The 16,629-nt window shown below is 43.5% G+C and overlaps 1 protein-coding gene across 1 annotated transcript in view; it reads left to right on the top strand.

Moving 5' to 3' along the window:
- TTC3 (tetratricopeptide repeat domain 3) overlaps window positions 1-16,629 on the top strand; it is a 155,620-nt gene that overhangs the window by 88,601 nt on the left and 50,390 nt on the right. Inside the window, 10 exon segments of the mRNA XM_068270424.1 lie at window positions 2,158-2,188; window positions 3,088-3,225; window positions 3,474-3,554; window positions 7,522-7,634; window positions 8,819-8,945; window positions 11,054-11,176; window positions 11,934-12,035; window positions 12,571-12,640; window positions 12,643-12,662; window positions 14,551-14,612. Of these exon segments, the coding sequence (XP_068126525.1) occupies window positions 2,158-2,188; window positions 3,088-3,225; window positions 3,474-3,554; window positions 7,522-7,634; window positions 8,819-8,945; window positions 11,054-11,176; window positions 11,934-12,035; window positions 12,571-12,640; window positions 12,643-12,662; window positions 14,551-14,612 (867 nt within the window).

The raw sequence follows: 16,629 nt of genomic DNA, 5'->3' as shown, positions 1-16,629 counted from the left end.
ACTAGAGTACTTTCAGTAGAAATGTATGCTAGGCGAATTGCCTGCAATTCCAAAAGTGCCTCGCCAAATTCGTAATTGCCCTGCGTGCATTTTTGGCACAATTTCATTAGGGAAAGCCGGTACCAAAATCGCTTTCCTGGAAAGCTATTTGGAAATTACTCTGCTTTTCAGTGGCAAAATTGCAATTGCTTTTAAGAGCGTTATGCAATTAAATCCAAGGCCTTAAATCGCTTTCCTTCTGGAGGCAAGAGCACTTTCTAGTAACACATTTGAGTAGATCATACATTTCTGCCTGTATACCTCATTAACGTGCTCTCATTGGCCAACTGCCAGCATTACTAGTCATGTGATTCTTGTGACTCAATTAGTAAGCAACCAGTGGGAGCAGCTTGGTTAAAGGGGAAGAAGCAGGCAACCGTTTACGAGTCAGACCTGAGTCCTGCTCTGCAAGCAATTAGGCACAGGTTCACTTAAAGTGGAACTTAAACACAAGATTGAAATGTTATCCCACTCTGTAGCAAATACCCCCATTCCCATAAGAAATCTTTACCTTTTCTCAAATAGATCATCAGGGGGATCTGTATGGCTGTTGTGGTGAAACCCCTCCCACAGTGTGGTGTCATGACCATGGCTGTGAACCTCGTTGCATCGTGGGAAATAACAGCTTTTTTTCAACTGCCAAGCAAGCAGTATCTCCCTCTGTTCATAGAACTCTCAGTAACAGACATTCTGCAGAAATCACCTGGAAGGACTAATCCTGTTGCCAGCTGTGACAAATTACAGAATGTAAATGGGGTTGAGGAAAGGTTTTACAATGGGCGAATGCTAACTAAATAATCTGAGTACTGTAAAAAAAAAAGCAGGTTATTGTCCCCCACACATCGGCTTACTTTTATTTCCCCAAATAATATTAAAGCTTCATGAGCTTGTTCTTTGTGTCGGGTTTTCATCTTTTTTGTATTAACTTTTATTTTGTATTTATTATTGTATACATACACTATCCAAATGTTAATAGAACAGCATACAAATTGAAGCAAAACAGTATACATATCGAAGCACAACAGCAAACATGTGCACTTATACATATTCAACACCCCCTTGACATTGATTTTACTTATTATGTTAATTTCACTACAGTTCCTCTTTGAGGGAGGTATCAGCCAAAAATCCAAAAATGAGCCTTACTCAGCTGGGGCTTTCTCCAGCCCCTTGCTGCCAACTGCCCCACGCTGACCCCTCCGCCGACGTCCCGTGCTACCTGCACGGTGCAGAGGCTGACCCCGGGGCTGGCCTTACTGCGTCTGTGCGAACCTGCGCGGAACACGTGGCGATGATTGACAGCGGCGGTTTGCGCAAGCGCAGTAAGGCCGACCCCACAAACGGCCTCTGCACCATGCGGAGAGCCCGACGTGGGACAGTCGGCAGCAAGGGGCTGGAGAAAGCCCCAGGTGAGTAAAGCTTATTTTTTAATTTTCGGCTGATAACTCCTTTTAAAGTGGTCTGAAAGTCAGCATTTCTATTTTGCTCTAAAAGATTCCTCACAGCTTGAAAGCTACTATCCCAGAATTTTTTTTTTTTTTTTAAGCAGAATATCACTGAAATGGTTAAACAAAGCACGTTGTCCTGCTATTCAGCTTCAAATCCGCATCCAAACTTGAGATAACAGTATATTTACACACATTGTAACAACATTGGAATGTAAACAAAACAGCGTAACTAGTGAAAAGGAGCTCTCTGTGCTTCAGACACACACAGAGTTCAGAATAGCTCATTAGAAGATGTTAATATATAATAAAAAGCAGTTTGAATAAAATGCAATGACAGCTTTTAGGGAACGATAAACTACACTTTAGAAACGTGTAAACAGACAATATTATGCACAAAAGCAAATATAACTGTATGAGTAATATAAAGTAGGAAAACACATTTTTATTGAATGTTATGAGTTTCAAACCACTTTAATGCAGCTTGGGTTGCATAAGAGCGCATCTGTTTGGCAAGTATTTTATACTGTTGTATAAAGGAGTTAATAATAAGGAAGTTAAAATTTTTTTTGATGGTGAAGAGATCTTATTGCTATTTTAGAATGTTCAGTATGGCAATTTGTTTTCGTGAACTGGAATAATGCTGTCATTTTTTCTTTTGCTTACATTTTAGGGGTGTAAGTGGAAAGAGTAATGCTTCTAAGGTAGGCTATCATATCTTTTAAAGACTACCTACAGTGTAGCTACACGTACAATTTACTACAATTAACATCTTTAGCGGTATGATTCTTCTCATAATTATTTTCTAAAAGTGGTACAATTCTTCTCGAGTGACGCCCAAGTGTTAGGTAGCCAGAAAGTGACCCCCGTTATTGGTAGCCAGAATGTGCTCCCCTTTTAGCTGTGCTTCCGTGCTTTGGAATTGACGTTGACTACCATATTGAAAGTCAATGGCTGCAAGCCCACAGGAGCAATTGGGATTAGAGAAATTGCAATGGGGAGGAGGGTCGGTTCTGCAGTATTTTTTGGTGAGATTAGACTTCAATACAAAGTATAGGAGTGCTGCAAAAATTGCTTTGGCACAGCGATTTAAAAGCCATTTTGCAGTGCTCCTATATTTTTGTATTTCCAGCCATTTTGTGTGCGCTTGTGGTGTTCTGAATAAAGTCTTTACCTGCATGCTGAGTCTGTGTACCGCCTACCAGCATGTAGCCCCACCCCTTTGTACATAAGTGATATGTGCAAGGGGACAGGGCAATGCTCTGCAAGCCGGCACTAACCGGGCATGCAGGTAAAACTTAATTCAAAATACGAAACACAAATCTCAAGCAGTGTACAGTTATTGCAAACGCCGGCAAATCGCGTCTAAAACTGTGAACAAAGTGATTGCGCTTTAGGAAGTTAAAGGGCTGCTATCAGTGGGTGCCTGGCCTTAGCTGGATTTGTGAAAACAAACTTCTGTACAAAGCAGATACGTCATTTAATGTGGCCTTGAGTTTCTTGGTAAAGTTTGTCTATGCTTTCCACTAACTGCCGACTGTGAGGGGGAAGGGAGATGGTTGTGAAACCAGCTATGGGTTGTAATCTGTTCTTTGTTCTTTAGGATGAACTTCAGTCTCTGCATGATAAAGTGAAATCTCTTGCCAGTGAAGGATACCAAGCCCTAGCTGATCAGCGCTACTATAGTGCAGAGGACAACTTATCCAAGATCCTAGAAATCTTGCTTCAAATTGATCTCAAGGTAATCTGTTAGTTTCATATTTTAGTGCTTGTGTAGGAACTTCACAGCACCATAGCATTGTACTGCATTGAGCGGTACAGTGCTGGTGTTTGTTGCAATGAGGAGACTGGTTACTGGGATTGAGGGAGGAAATGACGGGACTTCCACGTAAACATGCTCATGACAAACGAATAGTTTCTGGCTTAGGAAATTGTCTGATAAGTGTGTTCTATGCACTATTTTTATGTTCTAATGTTTTTCTTTTCCAGCGCTTACACCTGAAAAAGCTGGACTATGTTCTTTTCCTGTATGGACATGCAAATGCTCTGCTTGGTATTAGGAAGTGTGTGGTAAGTGATGAAAATCAGCCTGGCTGCTACAGTGTTCTTAAATGAACTCTCTGTATGCCCAGACCCAACAATGTGAAATTCTTTTTCCATTTTTCTCTGTTCTGTACTCGTATATACTTGATTCACATCACAAACCGCCTATCTTTCTGCAATAGGCATTTATACTAAACTCATTGACTCTGATACAAATGGTGTGTAAAAAATAAACTGGGAAACTGTTAATACACTTAAAGAGAAACTGTAACCAAGAATTGAACTTCATCCCAATCAGTAGCTGATACCTCCTTTTACATGAGAAATCGATTTCTTTTCATAAACTGATCATCAGGGCGCTCTTTATGGCTGATTGTGGTGAAACCCCTCCCACAGGAAACTGTGAAGACCATGGTTCTAGCAGTTTCCTGTCTGTGAACCTCGTTGCATTGTGGGAAATGGCTGTTTACAGCGGTTTGCACTGCCAAAAAAGCAAGCAGCAGCTACTTCCACTGACATCACCTGCCAGCAGTAAAAATGTCACCCTGTGATAAATGTCAGAATGTTAATCAGGGAGAGGAAAGCTTTTACAATGGGCAGACACTGATTAAATCATTTATACATAATTATTGTAAAATGAAGCACTTTTTTATTACATGATTTTCACTGGCGTTCCTCTTTAAAGCAGATGTGACAGCCATAATATCCCAGGGTAAAAAACACATTTATAATTAAATACTTGCATAACATATGTATTATACTGTCCACGTTTTTGATTTCTGTGAATTTCATGTACAGGTAGTCCTCGGTTAACAAACGATAGGGACTGTAGGCTCGTTCTTAACCTGAATCTGTTCTTAAGTCGGAACGCTATCCCCCCCTTTGCCTCCAGTGCCCCCCTTTGCCTCCAGTGCCCCCCTTTGCCTCCAGTGCCCCTCTTTGCCTCCAGTGCCCCTCTTTGCCTCTGTCTCCCACTGTGCCTGTTTGTCCCAGTGCCTCTGTTTGTCCCCCCCCCCCCCCCCAGTGCCTCTGTTTGTCCCCCCCTCAGTGCCTCTGTGTCCCCCCCTCAGTGCCTCTGTGTCCCCCCCTCAGTGCCTCTGTTTGTCCCCCCCAGTGCCTCTGTTTGTCCCCCCCCCCAGTGCCTCTGTTTGTCCCCCCCCATATGCCTCTGTCCCCCCATGTGTCTGTTTTTATCCCCCTTAGTGCCTCTATTTGCCCCCCACTGTGCCTCCATTTGTCCTCCCTAAACCCCCCCCCCCCCCCCCCCCCCGTGCCTCTGTTTGACCCTTCTGTGCCTCTGCCCCCTGCTGTGCCTTCTGTTTGTCCCTTCTCTGTGCCTCTGTCTGTACCGATGTGCCTCTGTTTGTCCCTCCCAGCTGAGCTTGACTCCCCTTCCAGCACAAGTCCAACGCTGTCAGTCTAGCCACTCCGCCTCCTGCTCCCTCTATCGGTACAGCATCGCTTTGCTTCCTGACTGTCGTGTGACATACAGGAACCTGTATGTCACATGACATACAGGAAGCGGTGCTGTACGCAGCTAGAGGGAGCTGGATGCGGCGAGTGGAGGACAGACAGCGTTGGACTGGTTCGGAGGGGAGTCTAAAGCTGTTGCTGCATACGCCGGCACTTGGAAGTTAGAAGCCGCTTCTTCAAACTTCCCCCCCACGCGGAAAAATGTCATCGCGACAGGATCGGGCTGTTCGTATCGGCGGGTCGTTCATAAGTCGGGTGTCCGTAACCCGAGGATTACCCGTAGTAATTAAAGAGAACTTTTCCTGGCATTTTCCATTGTGACTACTTCTGACTGAAACCAATCCTGATGTATTTTCCTCCCTTTTTAAACCTCTTTAAACTGCACTGTCATATTTAGCTTGCTTTATAAACGTGTGAGCACAGCATAGATCAGATTTCAGCAGCTTCACACTGAACTGCCCTCAGCCAATCAGTGAGGAGCAGAAATGTGAGAGGGGTGATGACCAGCTTCCTTCTCATCGGCAATGTACCAAATTGAGCCATTCTGACTGAGATAAGATTTATTACAGCAGAAACCTTTCTGATTAGATTGGAATGCTTGCAAAGCAGGGTAAGGCTGCATAATAAACACAGAGCAGTGGGTAAATAGAATATTAATTTTATGGCTGTCCTGCTCAATCCAAAACATTTAATGGCAGCATTTATACTTACCTGGGGCTTTCTCTAGCCCGTTGTGGATCGTGGGCTCCCTCGCCATATTCCCTGACTGCTCCACTCATCAGCTAACCGACCCAGTGTTTCCTGAGTTGGTTTAGTCATGTTGTACTGCGCATGTGTGGGCCGGCCACTTGTGCCTCCATCGTGGGGTGTGCAACGCAACTGAGCCGTGCCGGCCAGCAGACGACCAGAGTAGCGAGGGAGCCCACGTTCCACAAGGGGCTGGAGGACGTCTAAATGCTGCCATTAATGTTGTCTCCGGTACACTTTAAAGAGCAGATCAGCTCTTGGTTTTAAAAAGGAAAGGGGGGGAAAAACATTCCATCACGGTGATGAAATTGAATGCTCTGCACATTATCCTATGAAGCAACCAAAAACCTTTCATGTTAAATTGAGATTGGGAGAGCTCAATGATTGAAAATGCATAATGAGAGAAATATAAGTGATGATGAGAGAATGGTTTCCAGTGTACTCTCCAGAAATTGTTTCCAGCCGGGTGGCATGAAAAAGTAGCCGGGTGGGGCAATATGAGAGAATACAGGGCCAGCACTTCTCTGCACAATTCTGCACCCGGCTAAAAAAGCCTGGGGAGAACACTGGCTTCAAAAACAGGAGGGAACCTGCGCATGTAAATGGTACCTGAAGTTATGTACGAGATGTATGTATAGTTCCAGTTCTACTTGACACGAGTTAATGTTCTATTTTTTTGTGCTTTGCTGTAAATAGATACAATTTTGAAACGTTAAAGATTTCTCTGTATGGCACCGTAACGAACATTTAAAAACTGCTGTCATGTTCTGAAGACCAGTGTGAATGGACCCTAAATCTGTACAGTTCCGTTCTAGTCTTGTCCGTTTTGTATCCGTTTTCTATGGCTAGGTTTACACATAGAAGTGTACAGCTCCATTCCTGTCAGTTAAAACTGATACAAAACGGACAGGACTGGAACAGAACTGTACGGATTTAGGGTCCATTCACACTGTGATTTGCTGTCAGTTATAACTGAACGGACAACTGACATGCAGTCCAGTGTCCATGTTTCCCTATGGGTTAGTTCACATTATATGCATTTTATCTGACAGCTTTTCACGGTGCTCTGCTATGGGACAATTGATCAGTTGAAACATATCTGATTTTCAGTGTTAGAGGGCTTATGTGTGAACCCAGCCATAGAAAACTGATAAAACCAACAGGGCTGGAATGGAACTGTACATATTTTTTGTGAACCCAGCCTAAAGGTGGCCACACACCATAACATTTTTTTAGCTATCTGTTCAATTCAAGAATAGCAATCAATGTTTCTGACTGTAACAATTAAAAAATCTGACCAATGTACCACACACACGTTCAATTTTTCTCCAAGCATGAATAAAATTGAAAGCCCAGTAAAATTGATTGGAACTGTACATCAAGTAATTGACAATCCATCACACACCATACCATTCTTGATAAAGTTGGTCTGAAATTTCCAACATGTCCAATCTCCAAAAATTGAAGAAAAAAAAGGGAAATTCGATCGGATTTATTGAACGAAAACAAAGGCTCTTGATTTTTCGGGACAACCGATCGAAATGATTGAATTGGTGAAAAATTGGATCATTTAATTGTATGGTGTGTGGCCACCTAAAGACTATATAGATACAATAGTTTTTCTCATAAGTTTGTTGGTAGATCACCTGTTAGCCCCTCTCCCCTTTTGGAGACGCCTGCTTAGAAAAAGGAGTATATAAATACATTGCTGGACATAATGCATATAGAAGTGTTGAGCAAAAGCATAGTTATGCTTTTGATTTTGTATTGTCAGGAATTGGAGAGAGCTGAAAAGCAGTTCAAGGAAATAATCCAGGAACACTCCAAGGAGAAGTTCAACTGTCTTGCTTTCTATGGGATCGGCAATGTTTACTATAAGCAAAACCGGTAAGCTTTAAAAACTAGTGCTTCTTGTCTTAAAAACATTTACTATGTATTCTGTATATACATGTCACTACAGTTGCAAGACGGTTCTACTGTCTTGTTTCCTGTTTGGAAAGTAAGAACTTGAAATTCTACTTCCTGTGAAGTACAAGTCTTAATAATGTCGAGCCAGCATAATGGACACAAGTGTCTGCCCTTCTCTTGTTAGAGCTCAACGAGGTGGGCGATGAACTCTGCAGCTACAGGAAAAAAAACTGTTTCTGTTCCCCTTTGTCTGTCTTTTCTGTAATTGTTCTTTGTTACCATCTTCTTGATCACCTCTGCTGGCCACTTTAGAACCTCCTTCTTTGGGAGTTCAGATCGACTTTCCTTCAAGCGAATCTAGACAGGAAGCAAGCGGTTTCATTTCATGACACCCAATTGACCTGCCACAAACTAAATTTAGACAGGAAGTAAGCTGTTTTTGCAGTTCTCCTATGAAGCTGGTACTCAGTTCAGCTCATTACTTCTGACCACTGTTTATATTCCTTTTTCATTCTGATTGCTAATGAGTTCCCTTTAAGTTTTGTTAGTTTAGTGCGAGGCTTTGAAGCTTCATTTCGGCCACTCATTTCATATGCATTTATTTAGATGACTATCTAGTGATGTGTGCAATGCTGCAGTGGAAATGGTCGTTGAGGTCCTTGAATTTAAAGTTCATGCAAATGTTACGTTCATTTTATACAAATGTATGCAGCATGGAATTGGGTTGGAAACTTGGTCTGCTGCGTTTCAGTGGTGCACAGGACCACTAGCTTGAAAAATAAGCTTTATAATAAGCAATACATGTGTATGCATACTCGTAAGAAGTACAGTTACTTTTCTCCTATGTTGCTTTTGCTTACTGTAGGCGGTACTGTAAGCTCATGTTGAATTCTTAGTATTTCCGTTATTCTTTAGAAAAATACTATATAGAAAGGATCAATACAAATATGTTGACTAGCCTCCCTCCTCGCTTGCACACTATTTTTAACAGTTTGTCTGAGTTAGTAACCTCTGTTCAGTAATAAAGAAACCCCAAAGAATCCCCCATGAGGAGATGGACGAGTGTTCACACGTCTTTCTGACACAGAGTAATTTTGTTTTGTACTTAGAAGACAAAGGAACATGTTTTTTTTCTCTCATCTGTAACTGATTGGTTCTTCCAGGTTTTCTGATGCCTTAGGCCAGTATGTGAAGTCTAAGACTATGCTGAAACATAAGATGCATCCAGGACTATTGAATTGGCCTACAACATCCATCATCATTGAGGAGACCAGACAAGAAGCTTTAGAGGTTTGTGATTGTACTTGGGATGTACAGAGCTTAAACCTATGAAGTGTTGGTGTGCTTAAAGATAATCTGTATTGTTAAAATCGCACACAGGTATACATACCAGTGCATTAGGGGACATCTTTTCGCTGCTCCCCGCTGCATTAAAAGTAGTCAAAAACAGTTTTTAAAAGTTTGTTTATAAACAAACAAAATGGCCACCAAAACAGGAAGTAGGTTGATGTACAGTATGTCCACACATAGAAAATACATCCATACACAAGCAGGCTGTATACAGCCTTCCTTTTGAATCTCAAAAGATAATTATTTGTGTGTTTACCTTCTGTCCCCTGCAGCTCTCATGCACTGAATAGTGACAGGCTGTGAGGCTGATTGTTTCTTCCTGCAGACAGCTCTGCCCGTGTCTAATTCCTCAGTATGTGTCGGCCAGCTCCTTTCACAGCCTAACAGAGGAGGATTTTTATCCAGCTCTCTTCTCTCAGAGAGCAGTGACGCTGCTGGCTTATGAATAACACACACACAAAGGAGTGTGCATAGAGGGGCCTAGAGGGGGGCGTGCATAGCAGATCACACTTAAGAGTTGGCAGCCTTCCAGACACAGGGCGACAAGTCCGACAGGGGAAAGATACATTGATTTATTACAGAGATGGTGATAGTAGAAAGTGCTGCAGTAAGCTAGAGCACATTAGAATAGGTTTAGGAACTTGTAGGATGGTAGAAAACAGGATGACATTTTGTTAGTCGCTTTAAAAACCAAACACACATAGGTAAGTAGATAAATACTTGCTCTACTTACATAAAAAATGTTTTGCACTGTCCATGTATTGGATGCCATTTATTTTTCAATGTATTTGCAAGACTATCCTCCTGGCAGTGGCCATCTTGTTCCCAACGATCCCCCTCCTCCCCGCACTGATTTTGAGCACAGCGGGGAGGATAAATGCGGCTGGAACAGACTCTCCTACTAATGGATCCAAGCTCTGCCGTTCCCATCTATTCTCTGCACTACCGCTGGTGGTAGTGCAGAGAGAATAGAAGGGAACTGCAGAGCCTGGAACCATTAGTAGGTGAGTTTGTGTGCACCCCCTTTATCCTTCCCCTATGTGCAGCACGGGGGAATGTGGCGGCAGCAGGAGAGCGGAGACGGGGGGGGGGGGGCATGTCACTGGAGGAGGGGGGCCGAGGACGTTGATAGGAGACAGCCTCTGTCCCCCCCCCCCCCTCCCCCTCCTTGCGCCCTAGCTGCTGCTGCGACTTCACAGAGAGGGGAAGACCAGGCGGCCAATAAGAGAGAGGTGAGTGACAGAGGCTTCAGCTAATCTGGCTGATTCCGCATGCATGTCACTTCTCTTTTGCGTCTGCGTACGCAGTTGGAGCCTGGGGGCATGGGGAAAGAAAATCTAATTGGGGAATAAATAGGATTGGTTAAAACTTTTGAATTGCCTTGTTAGCAACCTTTTTATCAATTTAATAGCCTGCAAAAGAGAATTGATTTAGTATTTTATGCCTAACAGTTACTCTTTAATTAGGGTGTTTTTTATAATGCAGTATATGTGACATTCTTTGATTTTATTCCTACAAGGCAATCTACTGTATACTGATTGGTGGGGACAGGTATGTGAGTAATGGTTGTGGGGGGGTCTAATGTGAAGCATAGGACAGATAGGTATAGAATGTGTGTGGGCAAATAAAATCGGCAACATGAACTCCCACATAAAACTAGGTATACAAAGGTCAATAGCAACATGACTCCACAAATAATTAGTTACTCTGTTTAGAATATGATTGAGGAGTTGTGATCAATAATTCACCTAGAATATATCAGACTATATGGGAAATCTATCAATAGCTCCATTAACTTTTATCCTGCACTACGATACTGTGTGGCCAGGGGGTGTGACCGGAAGACCATGGAGTAGGTTGCACTGGCAGAGAGCTCCTGCTCAACTATTCACAATACTGTGACCATTAATGCTTGGACTGCCTGATAGAAATGTACTGCAATTTAAATCTGTAAATTTAATCTGTAAGAACCTCAATAAATCATCTGAAAACATAGGCCTAAAGCCGCGACTTGTTGATTTTATGTTTGTGTTTTCTCTTCCTTCCAGGTTCTCTTAGATAACTGCATTGAGGAATGTTTATTCCCACCTAAACCTGATGCCATTTGCCGCTATGAGCAGTGCTTGAGTTTTCCCAAAATACAGATATATTTTACAGACCCCGATTTCAAGGTAAGCTATGGCTGCTGCTAACTGGCGTTATTACACTGTGACTCCTGTAAAGTATAATATCAGACTTTGAGTTGATGAGATGCATGCTGATAGCACAACAGAATTTCCTAGATCATGCGCAATCAGTGTGCCAAAAGACTGCATAGTAACGTGATGCCATAAGTGGTGTTAAATGGTGCAGTGCTGCACCATTCATGTATGGAACCGTACCGAATACAACAAATGAAACAAACTGCTTCAACTGACAGCAAAACTCATTCATTATGAAGATTGCTTGATAAACGGCCATTGTTTTTTTTTTCTTTTTTCACTTTGAAAAAGACTGTCAAAAACACTTTAGCTAGAACAGTTTCAGATTTCTTAATATTGAAAGTTTTACGATTTAGAGATTTGAGTGGTAAACCTTTTTTGTTTTTTTTTGTGTTTGAAGTTTACTGAAACTTGGTGTACCAGGCCTTCAGTGTGAACAGCAACATTCAGAGTAAGGGCTCAGACACACTATATAAGCGCTTTGCTCAGAAAGCGTTTATAGTGTGTCTGAGCCCTAAGGGCAGTGTATTTCCATGTATTCATTATGCATGTTTTAAAAAATAAAACGTTACAGGCCCTCAATTCACAGATCATCATTTAGCCGTTATATGCTCTTGCCTGCCATAGGGATGGCAACTTTACACATCACACTGCAGCTCTCTGTAGTTTTTTTAAGTTTTGTGTACGTGTCTTTTGGTTACCCTAAGTCTCTTCTCTTGGCATACAGGGCTTTATCCGTTTGACATGTTGCCACTGCTGTATAATTGAATATCATGTATGTTGTTGGAAGAAGATGAAGGCCGCAGTGTATGCTGATAAGAATGACAAGGTAAGGTGCAGGTTTTTCACATTTTTATAACATATGGTTCACGCTCATGTTTTATGTTCAGCTTTGGGCGGGGGGGGGGGAACCCTGCTTTTTTTAACACTAGTTTACACTAGTAAATTCATTGAAGGTGTTTTATGGTTATGCTTTGCGATTAATTCAGCAAAGTCCTGCATTCCTGCACTCTGTAAAAACAAAATCAGATTGTGATTTAACAAGAGCAGTTGACGTATACGAAATCCTGAAAACTGTGGAAAATAAAATTGATATGTCAGATCCTGGACAACATAGGGGAGCTTTAAAAAAAAATTCCCCTACCCATCCCCTGACATTTCCAAGCTCCTGGTCCATGCTCTGGTCATCTCCTCTCTTGACTAGTGCAACGCCATCCTTTCTGGACTTCCTGTAACAAGACTCCGCCCTTTGCAATCTGTTATGAACGCAGCTGCCACACTCATTCACTCTGCCCATCTTTGCAGCCTCTGACCTCAACAGAATGAAATTGTAAATGCAAATGCTTTTCTTCTGATTTCCATAGGATTTCCTAAAGTACACCTGTCTGACTCCTGACTGCAGCGGACTAATATCCCAAATAGTAATATACGATTCCTCAGGGAAGTAAAGTGTGAGGTAAGTCTGCTATATATTAATCTGTAGAGTGGCTGCTCTTGATTTCATATTTTATATTGAAGTACTTATAGTGTTTACCCTTGACTGTAGTTTTCCAATGGAGGTGGAATAATGGTAAAAGGTATTAAAGGAAACCTAAGAGGGTATTACTGAACATATTTATACTTGCCTGGGGCCTCCTCCAGCCCCATGAGGTGTGTGGGCTCCCTCGCCGTCCTCTCCTATAACGCAGTTGTCTTTTAATCCTCCCCGGTAATCCGACTGGCTGCGCTCTTCTGTGCATGCATGGCAGGTCCACCTGTGCACCCCCGCAGCTGCGACGCTCTGACCGTGTGTTTGGCCAGATTACCGGGGAGGATTAGCTGATAATGGGAGTGACAGGATAGGATAGCAAGGGAGCCCCCACACACCTCATGAGGCTGGAGGAAGCCCCAGGGAAGTATAAATATGGCATATATTCCCATCTTGGGTACACTTTAAAGAATACATGAGCTGAAATAAAGAAGTGAAGCTTTACTTACCCCGGGCTTCTTCCAGTGCCTAGAAGTCTATCCGCTCCAGCACTGTTCTGCTGACCTCCAGGCTGCTTCAGAAGCCTGCCATTGTGAACCTCCCATAAGAGAGGTTTGTAATGGTGTGTGTGTGTGTGTGTGTGTGTGTGTGTGTGTGCGCCACGGGGGGGCAGGGAGCACTATTGCTTACCTACGAGTGCTGATCATCTGGCCCATTTGGGATTGTCCATCTTCTCAAGCCAACCGCAGCTCCTGCCAGCATTGTAGTTCCCAGCGGGAGTGGCCAGTGTGCACGCTGCGATGCATGCTGGTGATGTAGGCCTCGTCTTCTGACTTGGAGCCCTTGCTCCTTCTGATTTCCACAAACTACCAGATTGACAGTTGTGCTGTGATTAGGTTGTGGACCGCAAGGTTGGACTAGAAAGTCCACGCAAAAGGACACTGACTTTAGCTCTATTTGCATGTGTTTTAACTTGATCTACATTTGTAGAACATGTCTAAAATGTACCTGATTATTTGATAAGGCGCATTTCTCCTAAGGACAGGGATATTGTGGTCTTTCAACATGGAAACATAAAGCAGGCCCATCTGTCTGACACACCTATGAACTGTAATTAAAGACTGAGGTGGGGTTTGTTGGACACCCTAAAAGTGAATGTGCAACACAAGTGTCCAGTGGCTTTGTGTGTGGTTTTTACCACGCTAAACAGTGACCACAGAGCAAAATGCTCATCAACAGTGGACTTAAAGGGAACCTGAACTGAGTAAAAGTATTTAAAATAAACAAATGCTGTAGCTCACCATTTTCTTCTCACAGTGATCTCTTCCAGTTCTAACAAGATCTTGTCAGAACTGAAATATACCAGTTGCTTTCATTTGTATATCAGCTGCTGTCAATTACAACTGAATGTGCAAGGGAATGTCCATTTTTACCTATGGCTCAAGTGAGCGATATTAGTTTAACAGTATGCTGACCAGGAAGCTGTTATGGGGTAATGGCCATTTTCAAAATGGACGACAGAGAATTCCATTGTTCACAGTGGACAAAAAGGACGCAGAAGAGGAGAAAGAGATTGAAAAGTATATTACACAGGAAGTATGACCTGTGTGTTTTTTAATTTTCAGTTAAGGTTCTCTTTAAATAGTGCTGAATACTGTCTGCAAACTCCACAAAATAGCTGCACACATCAGGAGCCATGCTTGATTTGTATTTGTCTTCCAAATGCTTTTTTCCATGATGTCTAATTGTTTCATCTTCATGCTGTGAATCCTATGTAGCTAGATAGGTTTGTGATAACCTTTCATGTGCTGCTTTATTTTATTTTTCTTTAGTATTCCTGTTGCATATTCTTATTTCTCTTTTCATTTCTCTAAAGTTTGAAGATAAAACTATAAGAAAGAAAGAACCCCAGAAATGCGTAAAGCAGAAAAGCACTAGGTGAGATGTGTTTTTTTTTTTTTTTGGGGGGGGGGGCCCATAAAATATAAAGCCTATCGTACATGGACATTTGATATTGGGCTTGCTACCCTTTTCATATAGTTGTGCTCATAAAATTACATACCCTGGTACAATCTTTGGTAGGTTGTGATGAGTCTTTAGCATTACCAACTGTGAAATGTATCTCTATTGTCCCCTTTAGCCCTGTCACCTTCTGCCTTCATCTGTCAACGCTTGCATTGCCGCTGGGGAAAGGCGTTACAGTACCGATGGGAGCACCAGCAGAACCATTCTGCTTGGACTCCCCTATTGGATTGATACAGACCAGTAAGAATACTTCCTCTAGGGAGGATTATCATTAATTCACCACCCAGTCAATCGGTGTTGTGGTGCTAGTCCCTGGTGGCTGACCAGACATGATGTACAAGTCGTGGGAAATGAGGGGACAGGCAGAGCATATCCGCACTGGATGTCTTGTGAACGCATTATTGTGCATCTGGCGTATTGTGAACCTAATCTTATAGGGAACCTCCCTTAAAGCGGATGCGAGATGAAAAACTATAACAAGTAATTTGTCTATCTTATCTAAAGTTTAGATAATATGATTGTTTCTTCCTGTGATACAATGACAGCAGCCATGTTTGTAAACATTACACAGGCAAACTGATCTGCATCTCCAGCACTCATCCTGTGAAAACCTAATTCCCCCTCCTCCCCCCCCCCCCCCCCCCCTCTGCCTCTGCAATCTCTGGCTAGTAATACCTCCCCTTCTTCCTGCCCAAACTGAGCTCCTATAAGCCCTTGCTACTGTGTGAAAATGCCAAGGCACTCTGAAAAGCCGTGGGCGAGGCTTGTTTAGTTTATAGGGAATTAAGAGTATTAAAACAAAAACAAAGGCATTTGGTTTGAGGAATGCCTTATAAACAATATGAAAGGAACACAATTAGGCAATGAGTAAAAGTTTATCTCGGATCCACTTTAACTGATACCTTATGTTTAATATAGGCACTCTCTGTCCAGGGCCGGCCTTTGACCTGAGCGACCGGTGCGATCGCTCAGGGCGCCGGCTTCCAGGGGGCGCTCGTGCCACCTGACCTGGCCGCAACTGCAGGGTCCGTCTCGCTCCGCCCCCTGGTGCGCTGCTGGGGGTGATGGGGCAAACATGCCCGTGTGGCCGCCGTGATGGAGGGGGGAGCCGCGGGGAGGGCAGCCCGACCTCTCCCTTCCTTCCTCTCCGGGCACCCTCCGTGCTCCCCCCCCTCCGATCCGATGCAGACTGCTAAGGGAACAACTCACCTTCCTGGTTCCGATCGCTGGCTCCTCTCACTTGCTGCTGGTCGCCTCTTCTACATAGCCGCTGATGCACAATAAACTTCCTGCTTAACAGGAAGTTTATTGTGCATCAGCGGCTATGTAGAAGAGGCGACCAGCAGCAAGTGAGAGGAGCCGGCGATCGGAACCAGGAAGGTGAGTTGTTCCCTTAGCAGTCTGCATCGGATCGGAGGGGGGGAGCACGGAGGGTGCCCGGAGAGGAAGGGAGGGAGAGGTCGGGCTGCCCTCCCCGCGGCTCCCCCCTCCTCTATGGGGGGGGGCTACCTACCTACCTACCTACCTACCTAATCTATACTGGGGGGCAGCTACCTATCTAATCTACACTGGGGGCACCTACCTATCTAGCCAATACTGGGGGCACCTACCTATCTAACCTATACTGGGGGCAGCTACCTATCTAACCTATACTGGGGGCAGCTACCGATCTAACCTATACTGGGGGCAGCTACCGATCTAACCTATACTGGGGGCAGCTACCTATCTAACCGATACTGGGGGCACCTACCTATCTAATCTATACTGGGGGCAGCTACCTATCTAACCTATGCTGGGGGTAGCTACCTAACTAATCTATACTGGGGGCAGCTACCTATCTAATCTATACTGGGGGCAGCTACCTATCTAATCTATACTGGAGGCATCTACCTATCTAATCTATACTGGGGGCAGCTACCTATCTAATCTA

Source organism: Hyperolius riggenbachi, chromosome 2 (genome assembly GCF_040937935.1).
Source record: "Hyperolius riggenbachi isolate aHypRig1 chromosome 2, aHypRig1.pri, whole genome shotgun sequence".
Taxonomy (NCBI): domain Eukaryota; kingdom Metazoa; phylum Chordata; class Amphibia; order Anura; family Hyperoliidae; genus Hyperolius; species Hyperolius riggenbachi.
Note: the sequence above shows the minus strand (reverse complement) of the source record. Positions and strands in the feature narration are given on the sequence as shown.